This window comes from Pistacia vera, unplaced genomic scaffold, assembly GCF_008641045.1.
Source record: "Pistacia vera cultivar Batoury unplaced genomic scaffold, PisVer_v2 Contig132, whole genome shotgun sequence".
Lineage (NCBI taxonomy): Eukaryota > Viridiplantae > Streptophyta > Magnoliopsida > Sapindales > Anacardiaceae > Pistacia > Pistacia vera.
The window spans coordinates 170,635-188,331 of record NW_022195380.1 but is presented as its reverse complement, the minus strand read 5'-3'; the positions used below and the strand labels follow the sequence as shown (position 1 = coordinate 188,331).

Below are 17,697 nucleotides of genomic sequence, written 5' to 3'. Positions count from 1 at the left end.
ATGGGTTAATATAACATTATCAAAACATTGACCAACAAAAGATGCAAAGAAATAACTCAGCAAACAAAATCCAACTATCCAACCTCTGAAAAGTGAGTTTCAATTAGGATAAATGGAGCAATATAGCAATGTTTCGATAATATCCATAACAAATTTTGAAACAAAACCATTAAAAGACTAGTAATTTGAAATCCAAAATTCTCTAATACAAAAAATTCCAGAAAAAACAAAACTATCGCTTTCATACTGACGGTAGAAGAACCAAAAACTCCGAAAACATTACTATAACATGAAATGGATAGGTAATCATTCTTCTTCAAGAATTGTGCCCCTTTCACTGACATAGATACCGTCAAGGAATTTCCTAATATCCTTGTTCTTGACATGGCATTTCTGTTCAAAACAAAGATAAACAGTCAGAATAACAACTATTGTAACCACACATAAATCAATGAAAGACAGGGATAGAGAGGGAGATAACCTGATTAATCAAAGCACCTGACAAGGAAAGAAAAAAACGAGACACTAGCTCAATGTCATTCCCATCCAATACGAGCTCATCCTTAACTTTTTCGATCGCAAAATGCTTACACCCTCAAGCATATCCACTTTACGAAACCTGTTGTAACAACAACATAACCCAAATCAATCAAAAGAAATAAGGTTCTGTAAACTACTGCCCACCCTAAAAGATTTAGACAGCCTAAATTTTGAATCCAGACAAAAGTGACACGATGCAAAATCAAAGTCGATTCAATCCTGCACCAAAATTAGTCATAAGATTATCACTTAAACATAAAATCCATTTGTCGACTTCATAATTGAATTTGTTCATGCCATGAGTAAACCAAAGTTTTTAACCGGAATGAGTCTAAAAACATACGTTTCAAGGCATAGACAAGGGATTACAGTCTTTAAAAATTCTCAACACACACAAAAGTTTAAAAAAATGAAAGAATACGGGCATAAATTCAGCATAAAAAAGCATAACATACTTATTCAATTCCAACTTGTCCAGTAACCATTCAGAAAATACTTACTACTATTACTCTAAAAACAAACAGCAAATGCTCTGTCACCCCCTACGTTACTACTCCAGCATTGTATATTACTCTACTTCAAAACAATAAATAAACGAAAGGAAGAACTAAAAAAAAGTACCTTCTTCTCTCCAAGAAAGTTACGGATCTCAATCGCCTTGTTTCCGTTCGCGATCGAACGTTATAGGAAAGTGAGCGTAGACAAATCTCTCTTGTACCGGTAACTTTGGTAACACCGGTGATAAGATTCCCCACGTGGCTGAGCGCGGTACGAATGGCGGCGCTGTTCTTACGGGTGCCGAACCAGGCGTCGATCTTGAGCTTGCGCTTGCCGGTTTCCTCGTCGGTCATGAGATGGAAGTCAGGTTGAGGTGCTTGAAGTTGCGGCTGAGCTTGCCTCGGGGCCCTCCACTTCGATAATCTTGGCGTTGATTTTGATCTTCACCCCGTCGGGATGTCCATCGTCTCTGAAGAAAGAATGTCTTCATCTTCTTCTTCTAGCTGCGGCTGCGAAGAGAAACCAGCTAGGGCACAGGGATGGTTCAGAGACTGAGAAATGAAAACCCTAAAGTGTCTTTTTATATATAACATTATGTTTGTATTAATTTGGATTACCGGGCCTCGTCATGGCTTGCTCTTGGGCCATAATGAAAAAAATTAAAGCTAGACGGCCCTGGTCATAGCTATGGGCTATGACCCAACTAATAATGAATAGTCCATAAATCCATTGTGGTTTGGCTTTAAATTAGATGTGTTGTGTAATTTCTCCTTTTACGTGAATATAAGCCTTTAGTTGCTCTAGTTTTTAATTTCAAAATATGTTGCAAACTTTGATCGTGGAAAATATCTTAGGACCTGCATTAAAGGTTAATTCCTCAATACCTGAATTAAAAAAAAAAAAAAAATCAGATAAATTGAGTTTTTAGTTTCTCTAATACTTACTTTCCTCGTATATCAAATACTCATTAGTGATTACCTTAAAACACATTTCGTACTGTTTTGTGTTAGTAAATAAGATAAAAAGACAGATTACCATCACTTTAACATGTTGATTTCATTATTTACCCCATGTTAAAGGAGGGTAATCTTGTCTTTTAATCTTATTAGAATGAAAATGAAGACTACCTTGGGTGAATAGTGGTTTGATAGGGTCATGTGTGTTTTATTCAAAGGTTTTAGTTCGAACATTTTCGGTTGCTAATAGGGACGTGAGTCTTAGCGACCAATAGTTTCAGGTCCTGAGATTTGTTAGATCACGTAAGTTGACTGAACACCGTCCGTAATCAAAAAACAAGAAAATGAAATGAAATGCCATTCTTCAAATTATATGGGGTTGAGTGAAACTAACCCCATACTAAAACTTATTTTTAGTTTATATTGTAAACAAAAAAGAGTAGTTGTCAATTAACTTCCAATTGCAACAAAGCACATCCAATGAATAAAAGAACTATGCATCATTGATTGCCCAAATTGGGTTTATTTCCCAACTCAGTACAATTTCTCCGCGTGGGGCTCATTAATTCCAAAGTATTTAACTTTATATATTTTTTGAGCATTTTTAATTAATGAAACCCTTTAAAAGAAAGCCCACATGGCAAGAAAGGAGGGGACTTCAAATACTTCAGGCCATGCATGTATGCATATAGGTACATAGATTTAATGCTCCCAGATAAATGTTTTGGGACCAATTAAAAAGAAACCATACCATTATGGTCAATAACATTGAACACCCCCACTAATCCCAAAACTATAACAGTATACCAAGACTGGATGACCATTTGAAGAAACCGTACGAGATTTAAAGATTCTTAAATAGAGTTTTTTTGAAAAAAAATTGTCATCAAATCTTTAGCGACGAGAAAACTTCGTGGGAATGTCTTGATATTTCATTTTTGTTACGTAATGAGACGTTCAATAGAACAATGTTATGCGGGTGTTGTTTTTGATTAAAGTGAAAATTATATATATACCACAATGCATGATATTATTTCATTGGACGACTTTATCACGTCAAAAAAAAAAAAAAAAAAGAGGCAATGAGACCTACTTATGTAAATATTTCTCGTTGGGGTGTGGTGATAGTTTCTAAAACTAATAGGATTGATCATTTTAAACCCAACTTTTAAAATATATAAGTAATACCCCAAGACTCGACGACCATTTAAAGAAACTATACTAGAAATATAACCTTTCAAGTTCTCAAAACAAAACTTTTCCAAATTATCATCGAATCTCATCGAACTTCGAGTGTAGAAAAACTTATATAATGGTCTCACAACTTGTTTTTGTTGACATATATCATTATGGTGGGTAAACTATTTCATTAGACAATCCCATCGCATCAACAAAACTAATACGGTTTCGTGTACGCATTTTCTTAGTGGGGTGTGTGATTGATAGTTTTCCAAACCCTATTAACATTTCAACCAAGTCTATTTAATTTCTCATGTTTCAATAACTACCATCTAATTGATCTCATCAAAGGGGAGGGGGGGCTTCTGGCAAACAGAGACAATAATTAAATTGCTGGAAACAGTGAAGCCATATATGAATGAACTCAATAATTAATCATAAAATCATTGCAATAACTCCAACTTCCCACAATTTCAAATGGTGTTTTCTAAATTCAATTTAGCCAAAAATAGAAACCCTAAAAACCTCAAGATGATATAAAATTCTTTCAACTTTCTTTAATGACTTTAACTTTACTTGCTGAACTTGAACTCTTTTTTATTCAATCTTTCAGTCTCTTCCCTAATCTCATAATGTAATAATAAAGTGGAAGTTGCTTCAAAAAGTGCCAATCCTGATAGTGTACTATATTGTTGCCTTGTCATTAATTATTGGGCTGACAAGAGTTGATGAAACCCTAATTCTATCAATGTCAATTAATAATTCAACTGTAGTTATGATGATTGAACCAATAATAGAATTCTAGCTGAGCTTATTTGATTCATAATAATTTTTATTTATTGCACTTCCCATATGCACTAACATTTATTTACTTTTGAGAAGGTACATTGTGTTGTTTTATGTAAAGCACTGTAGAATGCACATCGATTTCATACATCGATGAGGTAGATAATTGATCGTAATAATATAATTCATAATTAATCGACGGTCAGATGAAGTACCATTCGTGTATAAATTTGGTCGTATTCTTCGATCTGTTTATTTTTTTTTTACGTATAATGGGTTTAATTCAACCTATAAGATTTGGCGAGTCCTTTTGAATTCGATTTACAAATGCATCTTAGAATTTCGGAAAAAAAAAAAAAAAATTTGTGTTTGACCATTTAGATGAATGAAATGGATCTAACTTTAGTTCTATAAATATCATTTAATGAACAAGTTTCACTTTACATCCAAACCCATTAAATTGTAGCAATTTTAATTAATGAAATAGCTTATTTCTTAAACGTAGAGTTGTAAGTTTTTTTTTTTTTGTTATTATTCAACTATTTTATACACATCAAATTTTTAATTTTAAATGCACGATAAATCTTTATAACTTAAGTGGATCTTTACCACTATTAATGATCCAACATCAATTAGTACACTAAAATATAATAAAGAGGTGCTTAAGTCCAAGTTATTAATTAATTAATTAAGTCTAAAATTATTTAAAAAGAATTATGAAGATGCTTTTCTTCCAAGCTGACGGTTGAAGTCTTATCAGTCAAATGAAAAAGCTTTTCCCCAGAAAATGGCTAAGGCAAATGCAGATATATTTTTATCTTTTTAGTTCAGTTACTTTTAGTAGAAAACCAATAGGGTGGAGCCCAAAATTTATGTCAAGTTCATTAGCCTTTAAATTGTCAATTTTGGCCCTACTTCTCTCATTTCAATTGTCATTCTGTCCCCCCCTCCCCTTTTTCCTTTCACACCCAATTTTTTTTTTCATTAAAAAAAAAAAAAAAAAAAACCATATATCAAATGGTATATCCAAAAATTCTCATCCTATACAACTGTAAAAATATATGACGATGTTTTAGAAGCAGATATATCAATTATAATCGAGAAAGTAAAAAAAAAAAAAGAGCATTGACAAACAGTAAAAAGAAAAAAATGAAATATAGGATAAATAGAAGTCGATGAACAGAAGTCAATACCCGAACCATACATTTTTGTGTTTGATTTTGTGTTTCGTGTATGGTGCGTTCTTGACTTCCTCTTAAAGACAAATCTTTTCCTAACTAAATTGCAAAAAGCAAAAGGGTCTTTGTGAAAAGGAAAAAAAAAGGAATTCAAGGTTGGTGTAGTTGTAATGAAGTTTGGCAGCAAAAAACAGCACTAGTAGCAGCAGGCAGTAAATAAGGAGGCTTCTGCTCTTGATGAAAATGCATTCAAAGCGCCAACTAACTCCAATACTTTGCTCCACATTGAATACCATTAGCTAGCACAAAGGCGCACTCTGAATTTCTCTGATGTAAATATTTAAGGATGGTAGAGAAAGAGAGAGCAAAACAGTTGTGTTGCAGAGAGGCAATAACAGAAGTAAGATCATCAGGAACTAGGACAATTCAAAGCAGCCTTAATTTGCTGGACAGTCGTGCCGATAAGGTTATTAACCGTGTTCACCGACTCCAAATTTAGTTTAGCAGATGGCAGGCTGCTCACTAGAATCTGAAATGCAACTGTAATAAGCGAACCACTCGATCTTCCAATATTTGCATGGACATTTGAACTCGTCGAGGCCCCATCTCCACCTTGGTCCAGAAGACCATCAGGTAAAATCGTGAATCCTGATGGTAGTAGGGGAATGTAGGATGGATCCTCGCCGCTCATTGCTACGTTGATGGCAGGTAACTCAACAGGACAATAAACTACTAGTGCTCCTGAATTGTCTATGCAGCTCTCTTGGAGTATTAACATGTTGTTTTGGCTAGTATTTAAGGCCTATTTCAAACAATTCCCACCACAAAGAAAATAGTACACCAACTACAATTTTAGTAAAATGATCACAACGAATTAAGAGAAATGGAAAGAAAGAGATTTCGATTGTCCTTACTCGAAGAACTGATACGCAGTTCCCAGAATGTGATCCATTTGCAATGTGAGCAACTTCTTGTACTGCATTGCCATTGGAGAGAACATCCCACTAAAGAAAAACAAAGAATTAATAACATAAGCAAGTGTCCATATAACAGTAAAGAGCCAATTAAACTAGATTGGAACAAGAATTGTATACCTGAGACCGAGTTCTTTCATCTTTGAAAAAATCAAAGACATTTTGGGGAGAAATTGGAATCCAAAAGCTAGTTGCTGCATTTAGAACCACACCATTAGGTTGGCCAGGATCTGTGCTCTTATGCAGCGTAACTCGCACAACTATTTCATTCAACCCAGAAAGAGTGGTCCAACGATGGCTATTCGATGTGCTAACACTAGTACAGAAATTGTTAACCATTCTCTGAGCAAGTTTCATCATGCTTCGTTTTCCTTCAGGTGATGGAATAACTGTAAAACGTATGAAGTTATTAAGAGCTTGGATTGAGAAATTAATGCCACAAAACTACAATGGTAAATTACCTCCTCCAAGGTCCCGAGTTGAAGTCGCTGAAACCAAAAGACAAGCAATCCTCTCACACATTCTTTGAAGAGTAGCAAGCCACCGCTTAGCTCCAAATGCCAGGCCACTGTGAATAAGATCTCGATAAATCCTATGAATAGGTGTTCTGTCTTCAATTTCAACGTGTTCAACCCAAGTAACCTAGTTAACATAAAAAAAAATGAAAATTTATTAAGTGCAAGAACTTTTCAAGTAACAACATAGGATTAAAGAGACAGCTCAAATTATTCAGAGATTGGTTTGGTAACCTTAGAGTATCCATTAGGCATGTCCTGAATCAAGCATCCAGAAGGGAATCTATGAGTACGACATTGAGAAGCAAATTGGGGAAAATCATAAGAAACATTTACTATTGCCCACAAGCCTTGTTCAATTTGCTGACAATAACGGAGGATGTAGAACTCTCTGGTTAGTACAAGTGGTGAAAGCACCTGCAACTCTTCGTACATCTACAACAAGCACTTTTCAAAGTGAGAAATTATTCTAACAAAAATAGCAAAATCGAAACGAAGTAACCAAGTTTTTGACTATTTAGCACTTACCAATTGCAAAGAACCGCTATGACCACCCAACATTCCGGATGATATTACTTCAATTGTTTTCGACATCGACACAATAGTAGGAAACAACTCCACCCATTTGTTCTGCAAACTAAAATCTGTAAACATCTCTCTTTGAAACAAAACGCACAGCCTTAATGAGTAACAAAAGAACTTACACTGTCCATAAACATGTCAACCAATGCTAAGCCATTCATAATCACAACCCCACATTCTCTGGAAGACTCAATTCTAACATTGGGATTTTTCAAGTGGCCATTAGCCCTTGGAAACATTCTCTCATAACTATCAAGATCAAGAACATCTCTACCATCTGTTGATGACTTAATCCACAAGGGCTCGTTTGTCTGCAAAAGGCGAAGCAATTCTTCCATTGCATTTGAGGCAATATCTGTCATTAGAGACTTATCCATGTCTGATAACACTATCTGTTGATAAGGCAAACTTGGCATAGTGGAAGAACTTCCAGGAAGAAGATCAAGGTCAAGAGAAGGACCACCAAGCCCTTGGCCTCCAAAACTCCCCATTGTTAAATCCAATGAAGCTATATGAATGGGCTGCACTGGTGGTAATTGAGAGATTGGCCTCCCAATGTACTTTGCAGCAATACTAGAAACTCTATCAAGCTACAAAACAAAAAATCAACATAACAAATATTAAAAAAAAAAAAAAAAGTAAAAACCCCATCAGGGAGGAAGCAAAAGTACAAACAGAATAATAACAAAACAATTAACAACCTCTTCTTTCAATTGAGCATTCTCCATTCTCAACTTTTGTTCATCAAAATAAGAATCTTCAGTCACAGGAGGACCACCACAAGAAGGGCAAATCACATTCTTGAGAGCTTCTCTGATGGCTATATTTTCACATCGGATCTTATCATTTTCTGCTCTTAAAGCGCTATTATCTGCTCTTTCATGTTGTGCCTAAATAAAAACATAAACGTTTTAACTTTCATTAACACTTTTTTTCCATGAAATAATCAAACATATATCACAAACTTGAGTTACCTTCATCTGGGTTCTCCTATTTTGAAACCAAAACTTGATCTGCCGTGGAGCCAAACCCAATTCTCTACTCAACTGTAACCTTTGTTTCTCATCCGGGTGTGGACACTCCTTGAACATTCTTTATTAAACCAAAACAAAAACAAAAAATATTCATTTACACCACCAAAAACAAACAACCCAATAACCAAAAAACGAATCAAAAAGCAACAAAAGAGCAATGCAATGGAAAGCAATGCAATGTTCATACGCTTCAAGCCGCTGAATCTGATGAGCAGTATGGCGATGATAACGCTTTTTTCTTCTATGAGGGTCTGAGCCATCATGGTCTCCACCAGACCCACTTCCAAACTCCATACTTTCAATCTTTACAAACTCCGCCCACCTCTCAAAACAGCACTCTTTCAACACCTATATACACATATCCCATAACATGTATATATAATACACACAACCGAGAGTTAACTAAGGTTGATGAAGCATTTGAGAAGGAGATAAAAGGGAGAAGAAAAGAAAGAAAGTAGCATGATTTAGGAGAGTGAAATGAGTGAGTCAAGCCTTGACATGGGAATGGAAAATTAAATACAAAATTTTTTTTAAGGCCATAATTAAGCCAGTACTAGTGTGAAACAAAGAGAACGAAAGAGAGAGAAGACCACCAGCCAAGCCACAACAAAACAACGACACAAAAAGCTCACTTTGCGCCACTACTTCTTCCACAAAGTAATTACTAAATGTTGAAGAATTATAGCAGTTTTTAGTTTCAAAGGTTTTTCAAGTCTCCCCTTTCTCTCTCTTTGGTTTGTATGTGAAATTGTGTAACTGATGAGTTTTTATTTAAAGCATTTGAGGGAGAGATAGAGAATGGGGAGGTCATCAGTCATCATCACCACATCCGAGAGGGCCGGGCTCTTCTCTTTTCAACATTCAATGTTTTAAAAAATTCTATTCACACCCCCGAGGTTGATTTTTGTACATCCATATGTTTTGGAAACTTAAATTATACCCCCAAATGAATCCGAAAATAAAAAATGATGAGTTATTTATTGCTAATTATGTTTCTATTTACAAAAAATGAAGCCGAATATGAAAATAAAAAAGCTATATTTTGTATTTTTGAAACCTCGTTATTATCATTTTCGTGAAAATTATATCTGAAAACGAAAATATTGAAAAGAAGTTGACAACGATGTCATAGAAAATTATTGATTTTTTTTATTAATTTAGAAAAAAATGAATTCCATTATTAAAATAGAAAAAAAGTAAATTTTGTATTCTTAAAATTTCAAAAATAACATATTTATTATTATTTTCTATAATAAAATGAAAATAGTGAGAAACATATTTATTATCATACGATAAACATGAAACATTGTAATAAAGTAGAACAAAAACAATTAGTTGTGTATTTTCAATTTGTAGTTATACACATAATCTTTTTTTTTTTTAATTCTATCTAAAAATATATAAATGATAAAGTAAACCCGTATTATCGCCTAATTTTGTGGTAACATTACAGTAATACAGATAATGCAAGTGTTATGAAACAATTAGGCTCTAAATAACAAAAATGATAGTGAAAACACCCCTGACTCGAGACTAGTATATTGGGTTATTTTGTTAGTTTTAAAAAAAACTTTAAATTTTCAAATTAAGAAAAAAACAATGGGGTTGTAAATGTAAAACAGAGTTTAATATTTATTAATTTCCTCTATCTAAAATTTATTGGATAGTAGAGTGGGAGAGTGGTACACACGCTCGGTCAGTCACTGCCAGTGTGTCTGCGCAACAGAAAGAAGGGTTTAATTAAGACGGGTTTGTTGCCGGTCAATAATATTATCCAATTTTATACTATTACCACCCCCCCTATTGATCTATAATTCACTTTACTATCTCTAAGTTTTTATAACATACAACCATCCCCATTCACTATAATACGCACACCACCGAAAATTCTCAAATGTGGATGTTCGTAGTTTTATTAGCATCCGTTTGATATAGAATTTAAATATAGTTTTTTTTTTTTAAGAAATGGATGCAAAAAAATCTTATAAATATAGGTTTTTTATATAGTTTTCAAATACAATCTTAAAATCTAATGTAAAATTAGAGTCGTTTTCTAGTCTTTTTAATTAGAAGACAATTTTTAAATATTGTGTCAAACACATTTTTAATATAAAAATACTAAGATATGTCTTTAATGTTTTAATTATATTTTAGTTTTTGTAAATTATTTCCAAAATCAAACCCGCCCTAAATTTTTTTAATTTTGTTTATTGGTATTGATAAATATCGAATTATGATTTTTTATATTTTTTTGATGCAAGAAATTTTTTTTTAATTTTTATCTGTTAATATTTATCAATTATAGTAAATTATTAGACGATGTTAATAAACCTAAAATGACCATTGAATTTATATTTAAAAACACTTTGATGTCGATCTAATGGTTGATATTGACAAGTAAATATTGCTATAATAATATAATAATTCCTTATAAAAGTAACAATTTGACATTTGTTATAAATTAATAAGGTATGATTTGGGGTATTAATTTAGGCAGGATAATATGAAATGACAAAAATACCCTTTGCTGGATTTGCGTTACACAGTCAATTTTAGTCAATTCATGGTTGTTTATTCTCCCACATAATCAAATCGAAAAGTCAAAGTTGATACCTTTTTGGAGAGCGCACTTCTCTGCGGTGACCGCCCTCCAATTTTAACAATTGGTCTTATTTTCCTTATTAAATTATGTAGACCCAAAACCATTTTAAATTTAAATTTATTTTTCATTTTGTTCATGTCAACTCCACTTTGATTTCCAAGTGGTCAAAATAATAATAAATATAGTATATTGTTTTTATTTAACATGCGATTTTTCTATAGATGGAATTATTTATTTATTTTTTCTAATTTTTGATGTTATAAGGCCATATGATATTTCATCTCCCTATGATTTATGATGAATATAGATTTGATTTTTTTTTTTAATTCCTTATATGCTTTTTTTTTGGGGGGGGCCATTTTAAGATATGTTTAAAATCCAAAATATATTAGGAAACTTCAAAACAATTGTAAAATGTGCCTTTTATATAAAAGGGTTAGGGTCAATGAAACTTAATATTACGTTTAAAAGATTTATATAATCAATTTTATATTGTTGGTTTAGGTGCCTTTTTTCTTTTAAAAAAATATTTTGATAAGAGAAATATTAAAAATACATTTAAATATGTGAAAATAAATTGAACATAATCAATCATATGTAAATCAAACGATTATATATTATAATATCAGAGATAAATTAGATTCTCTTCACTTATTTTTTTTTAATAAAAATTGTAATTGTTCAATATTAAGATTCAAGAACTAAAATCGATGTGATGATGCTTTTTATTGTAATTACAAAATTACCCTCAATCGATTCAATAATTTGATGTGGGTAAATAGAAAAGTGAAAATGAGGATGAGTATAGAAGGAAAAAAAAAAAAACCCAACTAGCCGTAAGCCTCTATGACACCTCAATTTTTGAGGCCATGTGGCCCTTTCTTTTACTCATATTTTAGGTACATTCATCAAGAAAAAATAAAGAATAGTGGACCCATTTTTTCTTAGTTAAATTTCCTCTCAAACTCCAACCTTCTCTATCTCTTTCTAAATCTCAATCCCTCTTAGTCAAAATGCTATTTTAGTCTAGTGAAAGAGAGTCAACACCATTTTTCTATCTTTCTTTTTCAATCCCTTTTTGTTATTTATTTGATGATTTTTTTCAACCTTTTAGAAAAATTTGTCTAACAAGAGTATTTCTGACTTTTTAATCTAGTAACATTATCGAATGAATAATATTAGATACACAAACTGTTTCAAGCAAATTGGCATACTCCAAAATAAATAGATAAATGTTAAAAGAAAAATCAGTTCGACAAATATGGATGATTGAGGTGAAAATAATAAGGGTTGTAATATATGAGTTTGTATATTTATAGACACAAATTTTTTTTTTTTTTTTTGAATTTATAAATATAAATTTCATCCCTAAAAGTTCATATCTATTAGGCCCCTTATTTATTAAACATTCACTTCGACCTCCCAAGATCAACTTCTTGGCTCTACCCTATTCTTAACCCTAATTACATCACGACACTTTTATCCTAGTGCAAATTTATTTATTTATTTATTTATTTTTCTTAGGATTACAAATGATTTTTTTAATTCAATAACATTATCAACCTGATAAGAAAATAATTTCAAGCAAAGTGAAATGCTATCATAAATTGTTAATAATATTTTTAACAATTTATTTTTATTAACTCCAAATCACAAACTTATATATAAAATCAACAATTCAAAATCAAATATGGTTTACAATATTTATAAATTTGTCCCTATTTCTACAATTTTCCTCATGTATGTATTATATGTACTCAAATGAAAAAAATAACACGTCATCCTCAACTTCCTCTGGCTTATCATCGACACTCTACTTAGGGTTCCATAGATGTTTGAATGCTCGCTCGGGTTAGCATAGAGTTCGCTAAATAGACATTATGGAATAGCAAAAATTTAAAGCTAATCTAGAAAAGTCAAAAGAAGAAGGTCATCAATAACATTCAAAATAATATAATGATAATTATTACTTAATAGGTATTAATTATTAAAATATTAAATCAATAATAAGTACATAAAATTAAATTCACTACAAGGTCAATAATAACATTCAAAGAAAAATATACTAAAGTTAACTAATTTAATTTACCAAATTCATTCCTAGAATTTTCAATTAATTAAACACTAACTATTTAAAGCAATTAATTAAACCCCATGTTAAAATTTTCAATTAAATAACCATAAGCTTTATTATCATTATTATTATTATAACCAAATGATTTATCACATTATTTGCTATAGTCAATCTTTAAATGAAAATTATTAATTATTTACTATCAATTTAATGATCATTAATATTGGTTTTTTATCCATTTATGGAAAAATATTGGCTAGAGAGTAGCATTAAGGTAGTGAAATCTTAAACACGATTTGATTTTCAAGATTATCATGAATTAATTTTGAAAGACTTCATTGTTTTAACCTAATAATTAGATATTAATTATATAAGTAATTTGATTATTTTGTTAATTAATTCCATGGAATTACATCATGTAATCTTTGTTTTCATTTTATTTTCAAAAAAAATTATGTCCACTATTATTGAAAAAAGAAAAACAACAAAAAACCTTATTGAATATACTCGGAACGAAAGTCTTAACATATCTTTTACGTGCAATTTAATACATATCTATAAATGTGTTACACATTAGCATACGGATTCGAAACAATAATTAATAAACTTATCCGTAATTTTAATATCATCTAATAAAGATAGATGACGTGATACATCCATCTGTTGTATCGAGATTTGAGACAGAAACCTAATACACGTATGCCCCTTATTGTAGAAGAAAAATCTACTTTAGAAACCCACCAAAAAATGAGCTTGCACTTAATTAAATTAGGAGGTTTTCAACATTGAATATATTTAGGTGTTGCTTTTCAATGGCTTATTTTTTATTTATTTATTGCTCTTCAATTAATCATTTCAATTACTTCAACCCATTCAATCAACCAAACTTATCTGCCCACCTTCACTTTCTTTTAATTCTTGTAATATTGTATCATTTTTTTATAGAAATTTTATTTTTATTTTTAAAAAAATTGTATAATTTTATAACAATTTGATAATGTAATATTTTATCATATTTTATAGAATTTTTTTTTTTTAAATTTGGAATATTATTTGTGATAATAAAATTATTTTTTTATTATTTTTTTGTTTTATACTAACAATTTATTTCAATCGTCTTAATTAAAAATAAAAAAATTTCTTCTATTTTTAAATAGTATAAAAGTTCTATTTCCAAACTGGTTTTATACTAACATTTTATAACCCAAAAAAAAAAGAGAGACAATTTTATATTACATGTAAAATATTTAATTTGTTAATTGTTAGGCTTATAATGGTAACATATATAAGTTCTTATATGATATTTTTTTTAGGCAACCGAGATATTCAAACACAATTGTCAGTTGACTCTGTCTAATCCTCGGAGGCATAAAATACCTTACAAATCCAATAGACTAAGGTAATTACACAAATATTCTCATATAATTCAGGTACAAGATAAGACTCATGAGTATAGTTAACCCAGTAGATAAAGGCCTAACCATCCGGCATTTATATGATATTTATTCAAGATTGAAAACGGGGCACATTTTTCTATAACAAAATTTGAGCATTAATTATAGCTAGGTTAATTTGTTTGAATATTAAAATTCATGACATTAAAATTAAATAACTCTAATTTTCTGATTTATGTTATGAACTTACTTGTAGTATTACCAATCCCACATTAGAAATTACTAATTAGTGTCAATTTAGAAAATTAATACAATCAATTAATGTTATAAAAACGAACCCTTTAAATCATAATATAAAGTATAAATCATATAATAAAATTATATATTAGATATTTTATGTAGATACATATATTCATGATTAAACCCAAATTTGTTGGATGAAAATTAATGGATAACAAAAATTAGCCTAACCAAACCAATCAAGGCAGGTCAAGATCACCGAGTGCTTTTAATTTACATCACTTAAATAATTAATAAATTGGTCCAGTTCAGTTCACCCACATCTCCATTTTATTTTTATTTTTAATCCAAATAATAATTGTTCACCATCTTTCACTACCTAAAAATTTAATTTTAACTACTTGTTGCCAGATTCTGCCATGTTTTTTAGTTAGAATTGTTTGGTATAAAGTGGATATATTCATTTATTTTCTTACTAATATGAATAAAAATAGTATTCTTTGTGTTGTCAGTACGACTGAAAATTCTCAGATGTGAACGTTTTATTTTCTAGACACATAAACCAAGTTTTCTCATGGTATACGTTAGACGTTGAATTTGTCCCATATCAACAAATTGATAGATTGTTACGGTGTATATATGTGATTGAACTCCCTCTTTTTTTGAACTAGCTATTGAAAGTGAATTCTCCCAAAACCCATTTATCATACGAACGAACCAAGTTTGAAATTTGCAATACTAATGGCTTTAACTTTCAAGGGTGTAGTAGGGAAGCATTAATTTATAAGACAAAAAGAACAATAACTTAAAACAAAATTTCAATTGGTATGGAGAACAGTTGCAACTATACACTCTTGATTAGGTGTTTTGCCTACTCCAATTTATTTTTCCACAGCTTCCATAATTATGTAGCTCAATTACTTGCAGTTGCATATGGCTGAAAAAAAACAAAAATGGACCATGAAGATTCTCAACATATTTTTTCTTAATTTTTTGGTTCATAAGTATATACGTGCATATAATCGCGTATAAATATCATTAGATTTAGTATACGAGATGAGGATGTACAAATGCCTTAGACGGCATACAAATGACAGACCTACAAATGCTATTAACAGCATACAAATGTCATTCTCTCTAACGTACAAATGTCATTAGACGAGCATACGAATGACAAACGAACAATATCATTCCTCAACATACAATGACAAACGTACAAAGCCATTAGACGAGCATACAGATGACAAACGTAGAAATGTCATTAGAGGACAGACAGATAATGAACATACATGCCATTAGACTGGTATGCAGATAAAAATACATCAATTCTACTTTAACACTTCTTCCAGAGGTGCATAGACATTTGATGCAGATATCAAAGCATTTAATCAAGACAAGGCTACATGGATTAAAGCCACCCATCTTCATTTTATAAAATCTCATATATACAATTATACACATAATCAAAATTAGTAAATATAATCTCAAGAGATTGCATTCTAATATCACAATGAATTCATCCTCCAGAAATGATTCAACCTGGATACATGAGGCATAAAAATACTTAATATTAAAATAACTAATCACGTTGATGTTCAAAATAGAATCAAAGAAAATATTTTAAATACATGAACATATAGATCATCTGGTATGTCTGTGGTAATCTAGACCTTCTCATGACGAGACACACAACGCAGATTCTAGAATAGAAAATATTTCTACGACTACGTGTGTGTATTTATAATTACATTATATTTTTTTTAAAAGCTGGCAAATATCTAGCTTCATGTTAAGCTAATACTGACACTGTACTGCATATAATCTCAATCATTCAATAAGGTGTATCTTACAGAGTAGAAAGACTATGATCTGGAAGAATCTTGACTGAGATTTGAGGTATCAGCACGATTCAAGCGTTTCTTCCTGTATCGCCAAGCACTTGAATACGTGTAGCACCAAGGCTTCGCCAATATGGGGATTCATACCTGCATGTGAAGAGAAAAATGATATTGTTCCATCTTGTATTAACGAAAGAAATTTTGTTTCTTATCAAAACTTCCTAGAAAATACTGCTTATCCATTGATATATTTTGTTCTTTCGTATATATCAAGAAAGTAGGATTTGGCTACAGTATCGATAAAATATGAGCATTTCATAACATCTTACAAGTCTAACATTTTTATAACTTGTAATAACAAGTCTCAACAGAATTTAAAGTCCTACTTTGCTAGATCTGTTTGTTTTTTTAGAAATAACTTTGTAAAACAATATCAACATTTTGTAAAGTAAATCAGTTGAACTTACTAAAAATATACTTTTATATGCATAAGATATAATTGATTAGAAATAACCTTATGGCTCCTTGAACGCGAGTTTCCGCAAGAATCTAGCGAAAAGACTAGTAACTTCTTCAATATCTGATGCTCGGAGCGAAAAGGCTTCTACATTTGTTAAGCATTCTACTGTCCTGTTGCTGAGCAACCGCTCCCGGGGATCCTTTTTTGCTTACTCTGCAACAGAAATCATGTTGATGAAAATAATTGTTATTGTTTTCATGCTAAGGCGTCTCAGTTGCGAACAGAAGTCAATTCAACTAAAAGGAGTTAATACTAATCTAATAATACCTCTATTTACAGAAGAATACTCAAGAACCCCATGTAAGAAGTTCCTCACCACAACATCCCCCTCGATAGGGAACTCTTATCCATCTTCTCCCGTGCTCACCATTTTCCCACCACAATAACACCATCTTTTCTATCAGACTACCGTGATATAGAATTTTGCTTTCTTTGATGTATGTCTTTGTCTCAACCTCTCACAAATCGAATCTAATATTGGTTCGTCTCAGAGCAAAAATCCGAACCTGCGAAATGACACATTTCCAAGTTTACTACGGATTGACATAATTTGACAACATATATCAATGACCAAAGCTCAAGGAAGTTACAAAAAGCTACAACTACTGCTAACAATAATGATGATAACAATAAAGACAACAATTTCGTTTTATGCGCATGATGACCTGGTATACAACTTCAGATTTTTAGATATCTGTTGCTTACTTTCTTCACAATTTGAAGAGATGATGCGTCTGATGTCTCTCTAAGGTTTTCAGGCAAATTCTCAAACAGCATTTCTCAT

The 17,697-nt window shown here is 31.2% G+C and overlaps 1 protein-coding gene and 1 pseudogene across 1 annotated transcript; both read right to left on the bottom strand.

Annotated features, from left to right (window-relative positions):
• Positions 1-84: 84 nt before the first annotated feature.
• On the bottom strand, positions 85-1,631 carry LOC116122174 (annotated as a pseudogene).
• Positions 1,632-5,126: 3,495 nt separating this feature from the next.
• Positions 5,127-8,930, bottom strand: LOC116122158 (homeobox-leucine zipper protein HDG11). The gene is made up of 10 exons (XM_031408066.1): positions 8,430-8,930; positions 8,183-8,300; positions 7,910-8,098; positions 7,331-7,798; positions 7,155-7,256; positions 6,861-7,061; positions 6,573-6,753; positions 6,232-6,500; positions 6,052-6,141; positions 5,127-5,939 (listed from the first exon to the last, which is right to left on the bottom strand). The coding sequence occupies exons 1-10, from the start codon at positions 8,534-8,536 to the stop codon at positions 5,547-5,549; spliced, it is 2,118 nt and encodes a 705-aa protein (XP_031263926.1). The 5' UTR covers positions 8,537-8,930; the 3' UTR covers positions 5,127-5,546.
• Between the last annotated feature and the right edge of the window lie 8,767 nt (positions 8,931-17,697).